The 18,649-nt window shown below is 39.8% G+C and overlaps 1 protein-coding gene across 15 annotated transcripts in view; it reads right to left on the bottom strand.

Moving 5' to 3' along the window:
• Positions 1-18,649, bottom strand: part of LOC139789463 (protein unc-13 homolog B) — a 213,666-nt gene that overhangs the window by 157,248 nt on the left and 37,769 nt on the right. For all 15 annotated transcript variants that reach the window (XM_071730242.1, XM_071730244.1, XM_071730245.1 and 12 more), the window contains exons 6-7: positions 10,446-10,516; positions 7,463-7,520 (exon numbers count right to left, since the gene is read on the bottom strand). In XM_071730242.1, coding sequence (XP_071586343.1) covers positions 7,463-7,520; positions 10,446-10,516 — 129 coding nt within the window. The remainder of the gene's footprint in view (positions 1-7,462; positions 7,521-10,445; positions 10,517-18,649) is intronic.

Genomic DNA, 18,649 nt, shown 5'->3' with positions numbered 1-18,649 from the left:
GGGATGAGGCCATCCACAACTCCTCTGGACAAACTGGACCAGTGCATCAGCACCTTCATGACAAAATTTTCTTCCCAATAGCTGATGTAACTCTCACCTCTTCTGTTTAAAGCCATTCCTTCTCACCCTATCACTCCAAACCCTTGTCAAAAGTCCCTCCCCAGATTTCCTGCAGTCCCTTCAGAAACTGGAAGGTGCTGTATGTTCTCACTAGAGGCTTCTCTTCTCCAGCCTGAACAACCCCAGCTCCCTCAAGCCTGTCTTCATAGCAGAGGTGCCTCAGTTTTTTTTTGTTTTTTTTTTTTTAATTCTATTTTGGAACACCACAGATGAGAGCTAAGACCTCTGCACAAAAGGAGATCAGAAAGCACAGGAGGGAATCAAGCTAGAAGTTGACAGAAACAAGGACAGGTATTAGACTAGGACAGTAAAGTGCTCTCCTTCCTCCTCACTCCTTCTTTTCCACAGCATTTTCCCTACCCTAGCACTCAGCTTACACTGGCATTTTGGAGTATCTTAGGTCACTAAATGAAATAGCCCTTCTGACTACCTTTACTATGGCTAAACAACATCAGCCTGAGAGCTGAGAATTTAAGCAGGGCTTGGATCACGTTTACTTCATTGAGAGTATGCACGATTACAACTCACTAATAACTACAGCAAAAACAATCAGGCCAAATGCCCCTTTATTTTCACTTCAATAGAAAAAGTGTAACATTTTAATCACTGCAGTAATATCTAATGCAGCTATCTCATCTTCAAATTTCTGGGCCACTGAGTCACACTGACTATTCTGATAAGAGATGTAAACAAAAGAACTAACAAAAGTTTTATTTACACCTCATTAAATACTTGGATTGTACTGGATCACCTAACATTACATATGTGCATGATAGGAAAAGAGGAATATACTGTTGTACAGCAACTGAGATAAAAGATGTGGTGGGTTTTTTTCTAATGATTTTCAAACGTGGACTTTCAGTAGAAGCATCAGTGCTCCAGGACATCTATTTATGGCTTGTGTATAATGCTGAGCAATAATTTTTCTCAGTAAAAAATTTATTATCTGATTTTTAAAAAGGTTATATTCCACTATGGTAACCAAATTCAAATTAATTTTCTGTTAATGCTATGACATTAAAGGATGACTAATGAAGTTTCAGAGGCCTTAAAAATATCCTCAGCAGAAAAAAAAATAAAAAATCATAAAGAGCACTAATCAAATTATGAAACCTAGAGTGATAAACCAAGCACTTACTTTTTTTTATCACTGCTTTTAAAGTAACATGTCTGTATTAGCAGCATTAAGAAGAGGTTTGGGTTTGGGGCTTATTTAAAAATCAAAACTTTAATTCCTTGTCAACACCTTTCAGAATACAACCCATACTGTATGAAAACAACAGCTAACAAAGGACATTTAGAGGATTAGTAGCAACGTCACTGATCTGCTCTCCTCTAGAGCTCAGCAGTAAGTCAAATTTTGTTATTGCCTAATCTTTTCATATAGCCAGTATTGTTATTTTTAGTTTCCATTTGCAGAGTACTTTTTCAATCCTGTAGTGGCAGCTTTATCCTTAAAACGCAGACAGACATTTTAGAGCAAGACCTGGAACCTGTGTTCCTTCAAGCAGATCTATCATGCCTTCAGCCAGACCAGGCAGTAAGTACCTCAAAGCCACACAGAAAAAAGTCCCTCAGGTGAGATTTGTCCTAGACAAAGAGGAACAGGAGCTGTCAGTCATCCAGAAGCAGAGAGCTTGGGAAACTTGCTTTCCCAGCCCATCAGCAAACTAAAACAAAACAGCTCATACAATGGTTTCATTTGTACAGAGAAGAGTAGTTTTTTCCCCTGCTTAGCTTAATTAGGGGGAAAAAAAATTAAAAAAGGAAAAAGAAAGTCCTTCATGTGTCCTGTTTTGAGTTATGCTCACACTGAACATTTTCTGAGGACTGCTGTCTTACTGCTTGCAGTGTGGCTGGTAGCTTTACTCTTCCCAGACCACAGCTTTTCAATGACTGCTGCAGCATCTTCAGTGTCACACATCCTTTAAAATAATCATTCCCCTTTTTCTTACTCTTCTCCAAATGGCTTGCTCTAAAGCTTCTGTAGGTTTCTTCTGACCTCTGTTGTTTTGAAGTGCAGAACCAGGCTGGCAACCAGGAAAAAAAATGCAAGAATCTGGACCTACAGCTGTACAACAAGGAGATCAGCATCCCCTCCCAGCAATCACAGCTGACTCTGCTGACTGACAGTGCACTACTGCAGACCATACATCTCTATAAATAATTATAATCATCAAGTTGCAGCCTGATTTAAAGCATTTTGATGCTGCCTAACCTTGGGCATCTCATACAGCGTATAGGTTTTTTATATATTGTAACCAAAGAGGGGAAAAAAAAAAAATCTCTTAATAGTACATTTGCTGCCATCGTGCCAATTCTCCCTGTTAAACACTGTTGGACAGCAGCCACCATCTTCTTTGACTACAATAAACCACAGGGCACAAGACAATCAGGAAAGTGTACATGCTCAAACATTGGATGACTATAACTTCATTCCATAAAAACAATGCAACTCCTGCCAGCCCAGCTCTTCAAAGCAAAAGCTTTACTCAGCTGCCTTGGACCCAAAGCCTTCCCAGATCTGTGCACTCAGTGCCAACACCTCAGCTGGAACCAAACCACCCGTGCTTTGTAAATTCTAGCAGCAGGGTTCAAGAGCCCAATCCAATGGCATATTAATGGCAGCACAGAGATGCTTCTATCCACAGGGTGGCACCCTAAACACAAAACCAGCGTGGATGTCATCTGGGCTTGCTGAAGAGTCAGGAGCAGGGGATGCAGTCACCTGGCTTTTTAGTAGACAAAGCTCCTCACCAGTGCCATGGACAGGACCATCATTTCAGACTAGAGTCAGTCTGTGCAGAAGAACATACAAATCTTTCAGATTCACCAGTGGAATCTGAGGTCTTAAAAAGAGACCTAATGGACATTAGGAATAAACCTCTCATAGTCAGCTGTTGGTACTTTTGAAATGAATGTGTAGATATTAACAGAATTTTGCCTTACGCATTTTGCAGAAATGAGAGTTCTTCAAATATTGCTGGGAAATAAGGGTCAATACAACAAACTGAATTACACCCATTCCTATAATGTGCATATGATATTTTGACAGTTTTCAAGTAGCTAAAAAGCTGCTCATGCATCTACAACAAACCTGTAGCATTTTCTCCTGCATGCATGTAACACATATACACACACTCCAGGCAACATTTATGGTTCCTTCATACTCTCTTGGATATGTTGTCTTGCTCCTTTCTTCCTGATCTACTGGTAGACCAAGCACAAGATAGCTTTGATTATATTTGCTGGTATACCAGTGTATTAAAAAAAAAAATAATTTCTTTCCTCATTGCATCAACTCACAATCCAGAGCCAAGGAAAAAATCTACCTCCTTATGCTTAAACAAAAACAAAAAACCCCACAAAAACAAAAAATTATACAGCAAAACCCACAAATAACACAAAATGAAAAAACAAAAGTCAAACCCAAAGCCCTGGTAGACAGGGATTTTACAGAACATGCATGACTGAACTGTGGTGTGCTGTGGTCTGTCAGGGTCTTAATGTGAAAAAAGCAAGACCAAGGAAGCAAGACTCAAGGAAGTGGAAGAAAAAAAAATACAAGCAGAGAGGATAAAGCATTCTCAGAAATCAGTCAAAGATAAGAGGACAGACAAAACATAATCAACTGATTGATTCAATGGTACTTGGATTATCTTTTCTGAGAATCACACTTAACAAACCTGCTCTCTTCCAGATCTGTAAACTCCCTGAGGTACAGGGCAGTGTTTACAGTAGCTGATACTAAGGAACACTGACAAATCTTTTCTTTCTGCACAGATACAGAACACCTTTCTCATCCCAGCTTGTACAGTTTCAACCATAAGTCAGAGATGCTTTTAAAATGCCGGCAGTGATTCATTTATGGATTAGAACAGACTTTTATGCAGACATAAATGATCTTGAGCATAGAAGGAAAATAAATCTATAGCTACCACAATAAATAACTTAAGAGCTATTGACTCAATGCCAAAATAATCAAGTAACGTTTTTTTCTCAATCTGCTTCCGTTGAAGTGAATTTCCAGACAACAAAGGTTTGCTTTCTTTTTAATTTACATTCAGTTACATGTTGGAAGGAGTAAAAGCCAATATGGGGATTATCCAACAATGAGGTATCAGGAAATTAAGAATTATGACTACATTTAATAGAAATGCTAGAAGAATTGTATCAGTGGGCACTATAGTGCTTTACTTACTGCTTGGCATCACTGAAAGTTAAATCAGCTGGAAACGTGATCTTTCTGGGGCACAATACATAAGTAAGCACAGAGGTGGTGAGGTAAAGTGAAATGGGTAAAGATGATGAAGGAAGAGACAGGAAGTACCAAAATTAGTGGGGCTTAGAAATGACTGTGTGTACAAGAACAGACCCACCTGCCTCACTTAAGAATAGACAGGAAGCCCAAATTCCACACGACCTAAGAGATCACAGATCATACTCATCTAAGAACAAAGCACCATTTGATACTGTGAATGAGGCCTTGAAAGCTCCATAATCTCTGTAGAAATCTGAGTGCCTAGGCTGGGCTGAGATTTCCCATGGCACAATGCCAAAGCTCACACATGATCAAACTCACCCTCACAGATAAGATGCTGGCTCAGATATGGCTCAGGTTTTTTTCTCTCATACCCTGCTCCATCCTTCTTCCTTTCCCTACTCACAGGAGACAACAGAACAAGTTGCACCCATGTAGGATAGGGGGAAATAATGGTATGAAAAGATGGTTTGAGAAAGGGACCAGACATGAGTGAAAAACACAGAAGCAGAACAGGGCAGAATTATAACATAATTTTAAAATGCAAGGACATGTATTTCCCCATTTAATGGACCTGAACTTGCCTGCTGAAGTAGGATTTTTGCCTATTTAGAACAAGGAAGCATCTTCTGAAGAGCTGCAAGAGACACCAGTGATGTGCAGTTATACCATACACTTCTTGGAATGCAAGCTATATGGAGTATTTTGCTGCACTTTGCTCTATAGCACAGCAGGTTCTAAGATAACTTGGTATTTTTTTTAGGATTTGGGAAGACATGAGGCAAAAACTACTCACATTCATGGGGTTTTCTGCTCCCTCTAAAGATCTAGCCTGTTGTCCAGCTGATTGTATTCTGCTCCCACCAGCAACCGCATCTCATCTAGCACACCATTATGGAAAATTCACTGGTCTTACAAATATTCTTGAGATTATTTTTATTGTTTCCAAAAATATATTTATCAATTATCTAAACACAATGTAAGCAAGAACACTCCATACATGTGTTTCAGCTTAGGGAAAAACACCCACCCTGCTCCTATGTAAAAGGGGGTTGAAGGCCTGTGCCACATACAAAGGTCAGGTCAGCTTTCAATAGAGAAATAATCAGTGCAGCTCATGGATTGAATTATTGAGTTCTCAAGGACTGTGCTACATTCAGGCAATCTTACAGCTCTTACACAGAGATTGATGCAGGCAGAGTCCATTTTTTAAAAGTACTTCTACATTAAATGCCTATTTTATATTTGTCCGTGTAAAGAGATATTCATAGATGTTTGATATTTGCAGGCAGGCAGGAGATAAGCAAAAGTACATATCATGCCACAAGCTTTATTGAATGACTAGAAAATTCTTGAAAATATTAACCACATATTTCTATTAAATATTCATCATCAATTCTAATGACTGGTTTAATCCCATCAATGATTAAATTAATTCTTAAGTGATATTAATTGTTCAACACAGGGCTCTTAAATTATTTAGTATAAAGGTTTGCTTTCAAGCAAGATGCAGTCCATTAACAGGCCACAAAAAGGGTATCTGCAGTTCTGCTCTTTACTTTGTGTCTATTTGCAAGAGCTGAATTGGTTCCCCGGGGAAAAAACAAGCTACAAGAGCCTGTGGCTGTAAAAGCACCATGCTATGGGAACAGGGGCAGCTACTTACCCTACACAGAGGCATTCCTCCCTACCTACCCACACATCCCAATACTGAGAAGAGTCAATCAAACCAGCCTCCCTCTAACAAAAGCAAACTTCAGAGCACATAGCCAGGAAAGTCATTCCAGCAAATAACACATTTATTTCTTGGACACTTTGTATCAGGCTGATTGTTGTTTATTTTTTTTTTCTTTTTTTTTACATTTAGGGATACTGAATCCTATGCTGGTATGATTTACTCAAATACTAGTTTCTCCAAAAACACTCGTTATCTGTAGGCTTTACAAATCAATTGTACCCTTCTAACTATTTAAAAACAAACAAAAAAGTGCTTTATTTTTACATACACTCTTTTTAAAGCATTTGGTCTTAGCTATGCATTACTACTCAATAGTTTCACATGGCTTAGTACAAGTTCCAGCTGAACACCACACTCGGTTAACTTCCATGTTTTGTGGAACATAGGTTTAAGATAACATAATAACAATACACAGATAAATTAACTCTATCAAAAAAGGTAAACATTAATTAACATTTCCTAATAGTAACAGTTTTGTAGAAATCCTGTAATCAGCCTAATGAATAAACAGCCTGAAAAGTGTAATATGCACATTTTACAGGATTTGAAGATAAAAGATTTCTTTAAATTATGAGACTTGAATTTTATTAATGTTATTGCCAAAAGTAGATAAGACATTCATAAGACACATCATTGAGCTTTCATCTACTGTAGGTTAAAAGCAGTGTTTCAGAAATCTAATTCTGCAGACCATCAGATATAGTATGTCCTAGGTTATTTTTCCATCCAGGCTTTCAGAAGCATAAAAAAAAATGCAAGATGAGATAAGCAGAAATTAGTAAAACTATTTTTCATCCAACAATACAGCATTTAAAAGTGATATCAAAGAAATTAGGCATCAAGTACACAGACCTCTGACACGCTTAAAAAGGCTACCAGCAGTACTTGTCTCCTATATATTCTCTTCCTCTTAAAAAGGCTACCAGCAGTACTTGTCTCCTATATATTCTCTTCCTCTTAAAATGTCATAAAAATAATATTCAACACATGATGCTTAAACACAACAAAGACTGACCCGAGTTATATGAAAAAACCTCAGCATTTTCTTACTTGTTGTGGTATTGGGTCTGAAAATCTAGGTGACTTTGAACACATTTTTGTTTCTGTCACACCTGAGCACAGAAACAGGGTAAACACTCAATTTTTGACTTCACTTTCTAGCATCAGAAGCTGTAGACCACCATTTTGAGGAACAGGTTTTCATAATTAACAAGAGTTACTGGCTTCACAGCACTTTTAACAAGAAAATATTGTTCAGATGAACAACTGTGTGACAACTAGCCAGAGAAGGTAGAGTACATACAGAGGGAAAAAATGTTTCAAAGAAATAAAATCTAACTTACAACACTGGGAGGCAGCACTGGGCAATGGTTGCTTCTGGACTTTATCCTGAACGGAATACTGAAGAGAAAAAAAAAAAAAAAAGAAACACAGACCGGTAAGAAAACAAATGGTTGCTTTATGATAGAGCTTTGACAGTACAGCATGCCACAGATAAAACCTCCTTTTATCAGTCACACTCCCAGAAGTCTCCTCTTTTTTCACTCCAAAGCCAACCATTAAAAAGTCCACAGCTGGTTAAGGTGAAGTCTGCTTTACTACAAGCACAGGCCCTATTCTTAATTCTGAGACCTTAAATTAGACACCTAAGAGATCTGGTTCTCTACACCACAGTGTCACTGTGATGAGAAGCTCAGAACTGAGGATAAACCCATCTGCAGACAGACACTCAAGCACAGCCTGAACAGTTCAGAACTCTGGTGGGCTCACAGCAACACAGCAGTAGCTGACTGAAGCAGCCAGATTATTTTAGTGTGCCTGCAGGACAGTAACACAGCATTTGTCCAGCTAACACACACACAAACTCTTCCATGATTCACTGTATGCATTCCCAAAGTTAAGTATTTTTCATCTCATTTAGTACTGAATTAGAGGGCACAGAGGTATTTCAATTAGCCAGCTTTGGCTTTTTACAGAGCTCTTTGTTACAGCATCAGAGCACTCCCTAGGGGAATGCCAGTGGTTTTATTTTGTTACTCTCCTCTGTCTCCTATTACACAGAGATATGAGAAAATTAGGACAAATGAGTGAAATAATAAGAACAGTCTTTTTTTAGGGAAAAAAGGCCCAATGACAGAGGAAGTGGTAACTTAGCAGCCCAGTGCTGCAACCTGTGGAAAGCAGGGCCACAAGACAGCCTCTCCTGGGATTTGACAGGGATTAATGACCAGCTCTTTACAGAGAAGGTGAAAACCTACAGACCTCCCCTGTGGCTGTCTTCTGATCCCTGCTATTTAAAATGCACAAGTGACCCTGAAAGGTGGTTATCAGTCTTAACATCAGCAAACTGCCAACCTGATGAGTTAATCAGGACTGTGAAAAAAAGAAGTGCTGGATCCCACAGCACTGACTGTCTGACAAAGCAGTGAAAGCAAACCTGTTGAGAAGGAATTTCAGCAGAACAGGACAACAGTGGGTTCTGAGTTATTATATACAGAGATCCAAAAATGGCAGCAGCTTCTTCTTTTTCAGGTATCAGCACAACATCTAACAGCAGTTCCAAGGAGAAAACTGAATATTACGTGTTTGTTTGAATAAAGACTGGAAGGCATTGTTATGACACCATAGAAACTCCATGTGAACCTGCTTCTTGAATACTACTGTGCAAGTTTAGTCTGTTCATCCATTGTCTCAAATGGAGATAGCAGAACAAACAGAAAAGGTGAAGGCACAAAGTTATCCTGCACTAAATACCACTTTGCAGACTAGGACTCTGCATCCCATAAAGCCATGTAAAGATGAATGGCATAGAGTGGATGAATGAGCATCAGTGATTCTATTTGTCCAGATAAACCTGCTTTCAGATGGTTTCATAACATAGGGTTTGTTGGCACAGAACAATTAAGTTATTTCTTCAGGCAATGCACAACAACTCAGGTGCTGAACTCCTTTGCCACAGCATAACTGAGCTGGGTGTGAGCAAAAGGCCACTGACCTCCACAGAAGAAAAATCTATCACACATTCTTAAGACACAAAGATACTGTCTCTGGTTCTGTAAGTTCCTGAGCTACAAGTCCCTGCAAATATGCAAGGAAGATACCATCCCCACTCTGGGTGACCCTCAGGCTTTGAACAAGATGAACCTTAGGTCAGGCCCTGCACATATGTTGCTATTTTATCAGAGGGAATATCCATAACAAATCTGAGATCAGTAGGTCACAAACAAAGAGATGCTACGGTAAAATGCATGCACTTGGCAATGCATAGGGATGACACCCGAGGGAACAGCAAGTCTCAGAAAGCAGCAAGCATCAGTTCAGTGAAGCACTAGAGGGCACCTCTGCTTCACTGAAGTACCTGGCACAGGCTGCTGCCTCAGTCCACACATCGGGATGACTGACAGGCCAAATTACAGACTGAGCTTGTTGCCAGCTCCAAGAGGTTCTCAAACTTCTAGGAAGGCAGACGAGGTTTCCCTGAAGCTGTTACATTTTCATCCACCCAAACACTCGTCTGTCCTCAAACAATAAGAAAACCCACCTTATTTTTCTCCATCTGTACAGTAAACCAAATTATTTGAATAACAATTACTTGAATGGAATAATGGAATTCTTGGAAAAGAATAGACTAATGAACCTTAAAAACCCACTACAGCCTCACACAGAACACTTTGCAAATTGTCTTCCTTTAGAAAGAGTAAAGGTTTAAGCAAGCATCACATTCCTACTTAATGATGTTGACATCAAGACATAAAGGTGTTTTTTTTTTCTAAATGTTAAACTCCTGGTGCAGGCATTAATATGTCAAATCTTATTTTGCAAAATACATGAAGTGTAAAAACAAGATTTAATCATTCAACTCTTCTAGTTTTGCTAAAAAAACATTGTAATTCAGTTTATAGCTGTTTAGCTAACAGTACTCAGGTCCAAGGAAGATTCAGTCCCTTGCTTTGTCTTCTTACCAGAAGCAGCTAACTGCAAAAATGTCCTTTTTATAACTTTTTTTTAATAACTTTCATAAATGAAGAGAACCTACCACAGGCTGTCAAAAACAGTTTAATATTCTTGTGAGATAAAACATAATGTTGCCTTTCCTGTATGCACATCAACAGAACAGTTCTCCCAATTTGAGCACTTCCAGCATGCAGAAAAATGTTTCTCTCCTTAGCACTAGCAGTGAGAAAATAATTCTCTAAACAGTTGATGGAAGACTTGGTAAGGGATCAGCCTTGACTAGTTAGAGTAATCACAGGGATCCAATACAAGGGCCAAAAGCAAGTTATAAGGTATTCAGGGCTACATTCATCTTTCAGGTTAGATATTTACCTCATCATCTCCAAGTGAATTTATTTGTTCTAATTTTCTGGTCCAGTATCTGGCCTCTTCTTCAGGGATATCTATACCAAAAGAATAAGTCACACCATTTTATTGGTCAAGTAAATTCACATTAATCAACAGTAGCACAAAAACAGAGACAGCATTCTAAGTTGGCATCAAAAAATAGTTTTGAAGTTACAGGACTATCTTATTTTAGCACTCAGATGAAAAAGAAACATTGTAAATAGTAACGTGGTTCAAGGGCTTACATTGCTTTCTTGTTTAAAGCTGATTAACCAAATGTACACTGCACAAAGGTAGAAAAGAGTAAGGCAGGCTGGTTCAGATGTAATTCAGGCATTAGTTTTATGAAGAGCCATTTCACAATTATATTAATACATTTGCCATATTCTTGATAATACACAGGAAGGTCAAGAACCTACTCTGGAGGCTTTTATAGCCTCAAAAGAACAAGGGCTCCTTTTAAGTAGCACATCTTATTTACATACCTGACATAATACAAATTAAGTATCTAAAAGAAATAGTCTCCTCTTCCCAGTCAATAAGCCAAATTTTTTGAGATAATGAGCAGGGCTACAGGCAATAATATTCACATGACAGCAAACTCCTATTTTTACACCACTCTGAACACCATTTTGAAATGTATTACAACAACCCCTTTAACTTCCAGAAGGTTTACCAAGTGGATGACTGACAGCAAATAGCAAGCATTATCCCATTTTGTTACCCATTTTGTATTTTACATGTTGAAGTAATGATGTGCTGCATATAGTGTTCTAATGGTCTGAAGGGAACACAGTCTTCTGCCACTCAAAATTCCATCTTTCAAAGTACCCTGCTGGAGGTGCAGCTGAACAACTGTGGACAGCCTAACACAAGGCAAGTTAGGTACAAACTGTGCTTAAGAAACAGAGCAAGAGGTAAAAGGAACCAAGGGAAATAACCCCCTGAAAGAATACAAAGCATCAGTCATGTTCTCAACCCAGGAGAATCAGATAAGTAATTTAGGGATGGGGAGTGTAAAATCATTTGAAAGAGGAGAAAAAGTTCTGGGGTTTTGTTTCTTTTGGGGTTTTTTTTCTGTAGCCACTCAACATCCCCCTGACTGTGGAGGGGTTGGTAACTCTTGCCTCCAAGAAGGGGCAATGACTTCTGAAATTTGGCTCTTCATGGCCTGAAATTGCACTAACACAGAAACTTCACAGCTCACACAGGAAGGAAGTGGCAAACAGAGGCTTTGACTGCTCCAGCTGGACAGCATGAGCCCCACAAGACTCACAATGCCAAATGATGACAAATAAGGATGAGTATAAAAGCAGTTCAGCTAGTTTTCCCATCTCCTGTAGCTCTTCACTCTCTCAGGAGTCTCATTAGGATGCATGAGGATTACATTTAAGAAGTTGGTTTTCCTGCAGTGGACTGTACCCCAGGAACACAGCTGCAATGACATGCTAAGCTATGTGTTGACAAGACTGGGAGAAGGAAGCTGGGATGGTCTCCTGAAGACAAGGTGGTTCTAAAAGTTACATCCACTCTTGTTCTTGAGAGAAACAAGAACAAGATTTATTGGCAGGTGAGTATTCCATTGGGACCCAGGATACTTTCAGAAAGCATCAAGTATTTCTTTCTTCTTATACTTAAAGGGCTTATCTGTCCTCTGTATGTCCTCTCTCAGACATGTAAATTGTCAATTTATGAAGCCAGTCACCACAAAACACCTGGAGATTCCAGTGCCCAGTGTACTAAAACACAAGACACTTTCAAGAAGAACAAAGAGCATGCCAGATTTAGTGAAATTCGAAGTTTCAGAATTAGGTATTTCCTTGGACTACAAATGGATGTCTACACCTTTGAAACAGACACGCTACTATATGTTTATTCAACTAGTCCCTCCCAGACAAGTGAGCCCCATCTGAAGAAGTTTTAGAGAACTGGAAATTTAGTAGGTGGCCTTAGAAACCTGCATAAAATAGAAAAAAAGACAACTTATTTCTCCTGGCTTGAAGAGGGACCAAAGTAATTTATTTTAATAATAGGTAGAACCTGCTCTTTCTGATGTACAGAACATTGCTTTGTTATATGCTTTTAGAAAAAAGTAAGAGAAATATGAGTCTTCAGCCATTACAGGAGCTGTAGAAAACCATACATGTATTTGATAATTGAGGCTACAGATCACAGCTGCACAGATTTATTAGATGAGGTTCAGACAAATGAAGGATGACATTCAAAGGAAATACGGACAGAATTGATGTACAAAGAGGACATCAATTAACTGAAGGGTTACCAGCATACAACCTGATAAGATTTAGGAGAACAAATGCCAACAAAGACCTGAAGCAATCCAAATATTGAACCAAACCTATGGATTTTTGTCCTCGAAAGCCACTACTTGTCTAAAAGGCATAAAAAACCTCATGAACTGAGGACTAAAGGTCAGACTCAAAATAACCCCACCTGGAGCATGAAACCAAGATCAAAGAGATCTAGAAGGGATGAAGCAATGGATTACCACAAGCATTGTAGGAACTGCAGATCTCTCAGGATAGGTTTCAATGCTTTGTCCTAGACCACAGCTTAGCAGCTTGCTTAGGCATCAAGGAGCACCATGTGTCTCTTGGATTTGTTGTTTTTATCTTTTCTCCAAGGTGCCCATTTCATAAAACAAGCTACCTCATTTTTAGTGCAGGGCTGATGCTATTCTATTGAAACAGCTTCTTATGGAAGTCAAAAATCTGCTACTGTCTAGATATTGGTGGCTTTAAAGACATCTTCATGACCTCAGAGAAATCCTTGTCATCAATACTAGTGACAATAGAGCTACTGCACAGCAAACCTTAGATATGAAGCAAATCGCCTATGAACTTCAGTTATCTTCTTAGAAGAGTAAATGTCCAGTGAGGCTGAATTCTTGATTTGTTGAGGAAGGAGTCTGTAACTATTTTTAGTTTCACCATCCACTTGTGTCTTGCCTCAGTCAGCTGCTTTACTGAAACTCCTAGTTCAGAACACAAGAATGGAAATCTGTAGGGCAGAGATCACAAACTGACTGCTTGCAAGGCAACTTCCACTGGCCAGGACTTACATCACTGCTCAGCTTTGATTACAAGTCCAAGTTAGGCTGCTACATTAACTTTTTTTTACAAGATAAGAAGCAGAACTTGTCTAAACAGAGGCCATCTGATGCCAGCTGACAACTCTGCTGACACCATCCTTGGTAAACAAGAGGAGCAAGCCATGAAACAGAACTGGTGAACAAGATCAGAGAGGAGAAAGGCAGATCTGTCCACTAGATTTGGGGTTTTCTTAATTTGACAGCAACATGGAATGGCTGCAAGTTTCACTGTCTTTCCTCCTACTGCTGTCTTCACCTGGAAGCTGAAACCATTTTCTTCTCTGGCCTCCTTCTGTGATGGAGCAGTGAGGTCTGGTTGCTCCCTAGGGCAGGACTGGCAAAGGAGCTCCCATAGCTGGCAGGGCAGGGGACTGAGTTAATGAGTTCATGAACAGGTCCAACCAGGAGCAGAGACTGACAGACCCATGATGACAAGGCAGGCTACTCAGAGAAATTAAGACTTAGCAGTGCACCCAGGACACTGCTGGATACACTTCACCATCAGAGAGGTGGGGACACAGGAGTACAGACACTTACCAGACTGAGGAAGAATTAGAGCAGTATTTGCTGCATCTGTACAGACCACTTCACTCACAGTAAGACCTAAATGCAACAGTATTCCCACTTCAAGATCTCTGGCTTGGCAACAAACCAGGAGTTTCAGCCCTAAAGTTTTTCTTCACCTCAGGCTTGGTCATCCTTGCTCTACTCCTTGCACAGCACCTTGTGCCACCTGAGTTTTTTCCAGGTAGTGAGTCCTTGGCTGGAGCATACCCCAGGCAGACATTATTGGGAACAAGTGATGGAAATAAGTGCTACCCCTTTGCTCCCCACTTTGCTACAAGCCTTCACTTGGCTTTCTCAATTCCCAGCCCAAATTTCTTCCACTCCCAGAGGTACAGAAATCGTCACAAGTTCTCACCATAACAACTTTGCACAACTGAGCATTCCTCTTTCTGTGCAGTTCCCAAGGCAATAGAACAACAAAGCACATTTACTCTACCTGATGGCCAGACTTAGATCAGCACGCTCCCAGTCGAGGAGTGGTGAGAACACTACAAGCATTTGCAGTCCAATTACCTACTAGAAATAGCCTGGCACAAACCCAGACTGGTGTAATTTGTGAGCCAAATGTAATTTTGAGTACTCCATACTGTGATGGACTTGCACATAGCCACTGCACTTTTAAAAAGGAGACCTTTTAAACAGTAGAATTTTACTACTTGGAAAGCATCATCTTGGAAAGTCTGTGACAGTTCATATTCACTACATCAAGTGAATAACAGCAAGACTGTCTTCTCCCAACCAACTTTCACAGAACAACCAAAAGAAAATCAGCCTCCCTTGCTTCATATCTGTCTTGGTCCTCAGAAGAAAGAGAAATGATCAGTGGAGAAAGCTGGTCCAGCATGACTTTGCTAACAACTGTTCCGTCTCATCAGGAAGGCAGTTTATTCCCATTTTTAAAAGACTACCAAGCATAAAAATGCTTTGCTGGTCTCTCACTCAGTAACACTTCACATTTCAAATGCCCATGCTTTGTTGAACTGTTACAGAAGAGGATTTTCAGCCATTGTGCTTCTGCAAGATTGAACACTTAAGAACACAGGGCTGGCAGAAAAATGTTAATACAGTCTGGTGTCCAGCTCCACAGCCCATCACACACAGATGCTCACTGCAGAAGGGCCCAGAGATCTGACCATTCCCCTGTACACCACAAGCTAATGTCACACTAACAACACTACTGAACACCAAGCCAGAGCTGCATCTGGAACATGCAATGGGACACATGAGTAATACACCAAGGCCATTACAGATGGGTTTTGTCCCATTAGAAATCTGGGCATTAACAATGTTTAACTCCTGGATGAACCAAGGAAAGGTTATTTTATATCACCAGGAAGAGAAAATGCAACTCGCACCAGCCTCTGTTAGGGAAGTTTTTCCAATTCCAAGCCTAGTAAACACTTAGATAAACTTCAAATGAAAAAAAAAAAAATCTAATTTGCCTTCATCATGTATTACCACTAGCAGCATCAGCACCTTCTGCATTTATTTCAGCTTTAGTTATTGCTAGTAAGAGTACCAGGAGCAGACATACCAGTGAGGAAGAATCCTGAACATATCAGGTAGAAGTAGAAGCAGCAAATTAATCTGGTATAAATGTACCAGTGCAAGCATCAAACCAGTTCCTAAACCTCTTTGCATATGCAGTTATGTTTTACACCAAGGACTTCAGCTTTTCTGGTTTTCAAATTTACTTACTCTCTCTTACAACCCCTTAAAAACTTCTCAAGCTCCACCTAAGTACAAGGAAACATTTTAAATATACCAACTGAGTACACTGTGGTGCTGCATCCACATGCAGCATCTAACCTACATGAAACAGAGCAGCCAGAAGAGATGGTAAAAGCACAGAAGTGAAGAAATCCCTATTTTGTCAAAGCTCCTATCCCAGACAGCTGTATTTTGCCAGGCTTGAAAAGCAGCACAAGCTGTGCATGAGCACCTACATCACTCCAGTTCTCATGCGTAATAGCCAGCAGATCTTCACCTGGGAAACAAAATGTGATACACAGTGTTCCTAAATGTCACTGCAAACATGCTGTTATTAAAACATTACCTCTACAGTAACAGAGTCACAGACTTAAGAACTTCCATGGCAGATCAATGCCCTGTTGAGTTCCCTGTGTGGGTTTAAAGCAGCAGTTCCCAGCTCACGGGACAGCACAGCCCTAACAAGTGGGACACTATGAATCCATCCTGCTACCCTCTGCTCAGGGGGAAACTGACCTGCAAACCCATCAGGAGGGGTGCAGAGGTGGTGCTGTGAGCTGAGCAAACTCCCTGCATCCCTTCAAGTCTCACTACACCAAGGACAAGGAGAGTAATCTATCTTACAGGGTCCTTCTCTATCCTAAGGGTGATGGTAGGAGCTACCATACAACAGGTATGGTGTGAAGGGAAGCACCACTAGAGAAGCTGGTCTGAGTAGGGGCTATGTTCTGGAGGAGTAACCCACAGTCTTTGTGCCTACCACTTTTTAACCTGCTTCTGACCTTGCCAGGGCAGGACAGACTGAAAATGGAGGAGGACCCACGAAAAACTGAGAGGCACTCTAAAGGTAAGGAGGAACAGAATCCTTGGAAGAGCTTGGTGCACCCATTTATCCAGGACATTATGAAACACTGGACAGGCAGACAGCTTTTCACAATCTAAGTTAAAACTCTTTAATACAGCAGTGTGGAGGTTCTAGTTAGTTCAATATTTGGCACAGTAAGCAAAGGAGTAAGTAATAGATGTGCTTTATGCTATCAGTTGCTTTAAAAACAGAAGAGCCAAAAAAAGATTGTTATCTATTAAGAGTTTTCATTTTTCTGCATGGCATCCTACTTCTTAGAATCCTACATAACATTGTACATTTTTAAATAGTTTAATAAAGAAAAAAAAAAACACCAGACAAAAGAGTCCTGTATTTTGAGCATAGTAGTAGGAAGAAAATACAGTATTACCTGAAATATTTTTTTATTTTTAAAATCTCGATGCTCTAACACATAATGGTTTATATTAAGTCCATTTTGATAATTTTTAAAAAAAAATTTTTAGTGTAGCAGAAAGTGTAATGCAGTCTAAAACATAGATTGCAGAAGAAAGCACATGTTCTTCTGGATACTTTCTGAATATAGACGGAGAGATCAAAATTTCATTTTCTTTTAATGCAGTTATATCCTACAAGTAAATATCTCAGAATGAACTTTGATAAGAAAACTGCAAGCCTTGCCTTCAGCTATATATGCAGTGCTCTTTTCCTCTCAGAAGCCTGAACACCTCCCCCAAAGATCCAATGTTTCACTTCATAAGGAAAAGTGAGTTTTTCCTCTCCTTACATAACAAGCAATTTCAGTAATACATGTTCCAGTGACAGGGTGACAGCAGTGAATCACCAGGACATTTTCATGAAGAAGAGGGATGGCTACAGACCAGCATTCGACAGCTTAGTTGTCGAGACAGCTGGGATGTCAGGTACCTTATTCCCTTGTACACTCTAGTTACAAAGCATCACCTGTTATATTTATAAAACACTGTGTTCACCCTGAATTGCACAACCCAGCCAATTGTGCATGCAAAACACCCAGCTGTACACCCAGGTGAGCTCCCAGAGCACCAGATACAATTTATATTGATTTTAGTGCCGCAGGGCCAAAGCCTCCATCACCCCTTGCACCAGGAAGTGGGGTATGAGACTAAGAGATGGCCTAACTTTTTTCCACAACAGATGGCCACTCCTGACAGTTGCTGGCCAAATGCCAGCGGGTGCACAAATGCTCCACCAGTGCTTAGAGCATGATGCAAAATGCTCACACAGCCCGGGGCAAGCAACAGGCAGAGAGGGAGAGATAAGCCATGCAATGACAGAGAACTTTGAAGCACGTAAATGCCCACTGCAGAATAAAGATACCACTAGCCCTAAAAACAATCTTTGCTCTTGGTCCCAAGAGTCAGCTAAGGGCTGGAAAGAGAACCTATGTTAGCCTTGGATGCATTGTGGTTAAACCCTTCCTTTGGGATTTTGATTGTTTTGTGGTTTAGGTTTTTCTGTTTGGTTGGTTTTTATTTAAGTAAAAACAAAGTCACAAACAAAACACACAACTTTACTTAAGTTTGCACCAATTAGCTACTTTTCCACATTCTGTACTTTCCAAGCACAAGTAATTGCCAGAGAGGCAGTTCTTCCTACAACACCCAAGTTATTTATATACTCAGCTAATGATAATGTTCAGGAGCACTAAGCATTAATGTTTCACTAACTGAATTGCACATTTCTAATAGGGTTTAAGTGCACCTACTACAAAACAGCTCCAACTCACTTGACCTCTTCTAGACCCAAATTTGTCTAGATAGAAAGAAGTAAATGTTCTCTGCAGAGGAACAAAACATTTGACTGCACAGTCCTGAAATAATATTAATAGTTTTTTAAACTACTGATAGGCTAAACATTTCCGCCCTCTGAGAGCATCAAGTCTTTCTTATTTATTCTGATCTTATTAGAAAGAAGCCAAACAAGAAATGAACACCAGTT

The sequence above is a fragment of the Heliangelus exortis genome, chromosome Z (assembly GCF_036169615.1).
Source record: "Heliangelus exortis chromosome Z, bHelExo1.hap1, whole genome shotgun sequence".
Classification (NCBI taxonomy): Eukaryota; Metazoa; Chordata; class Aves; order Apodiformes; family Trochilidae; genus Heliangelus; species Heliangelus exortis.
This window is presented reverse-complemented; position numbering and strand designations above follow the sequence as displayed.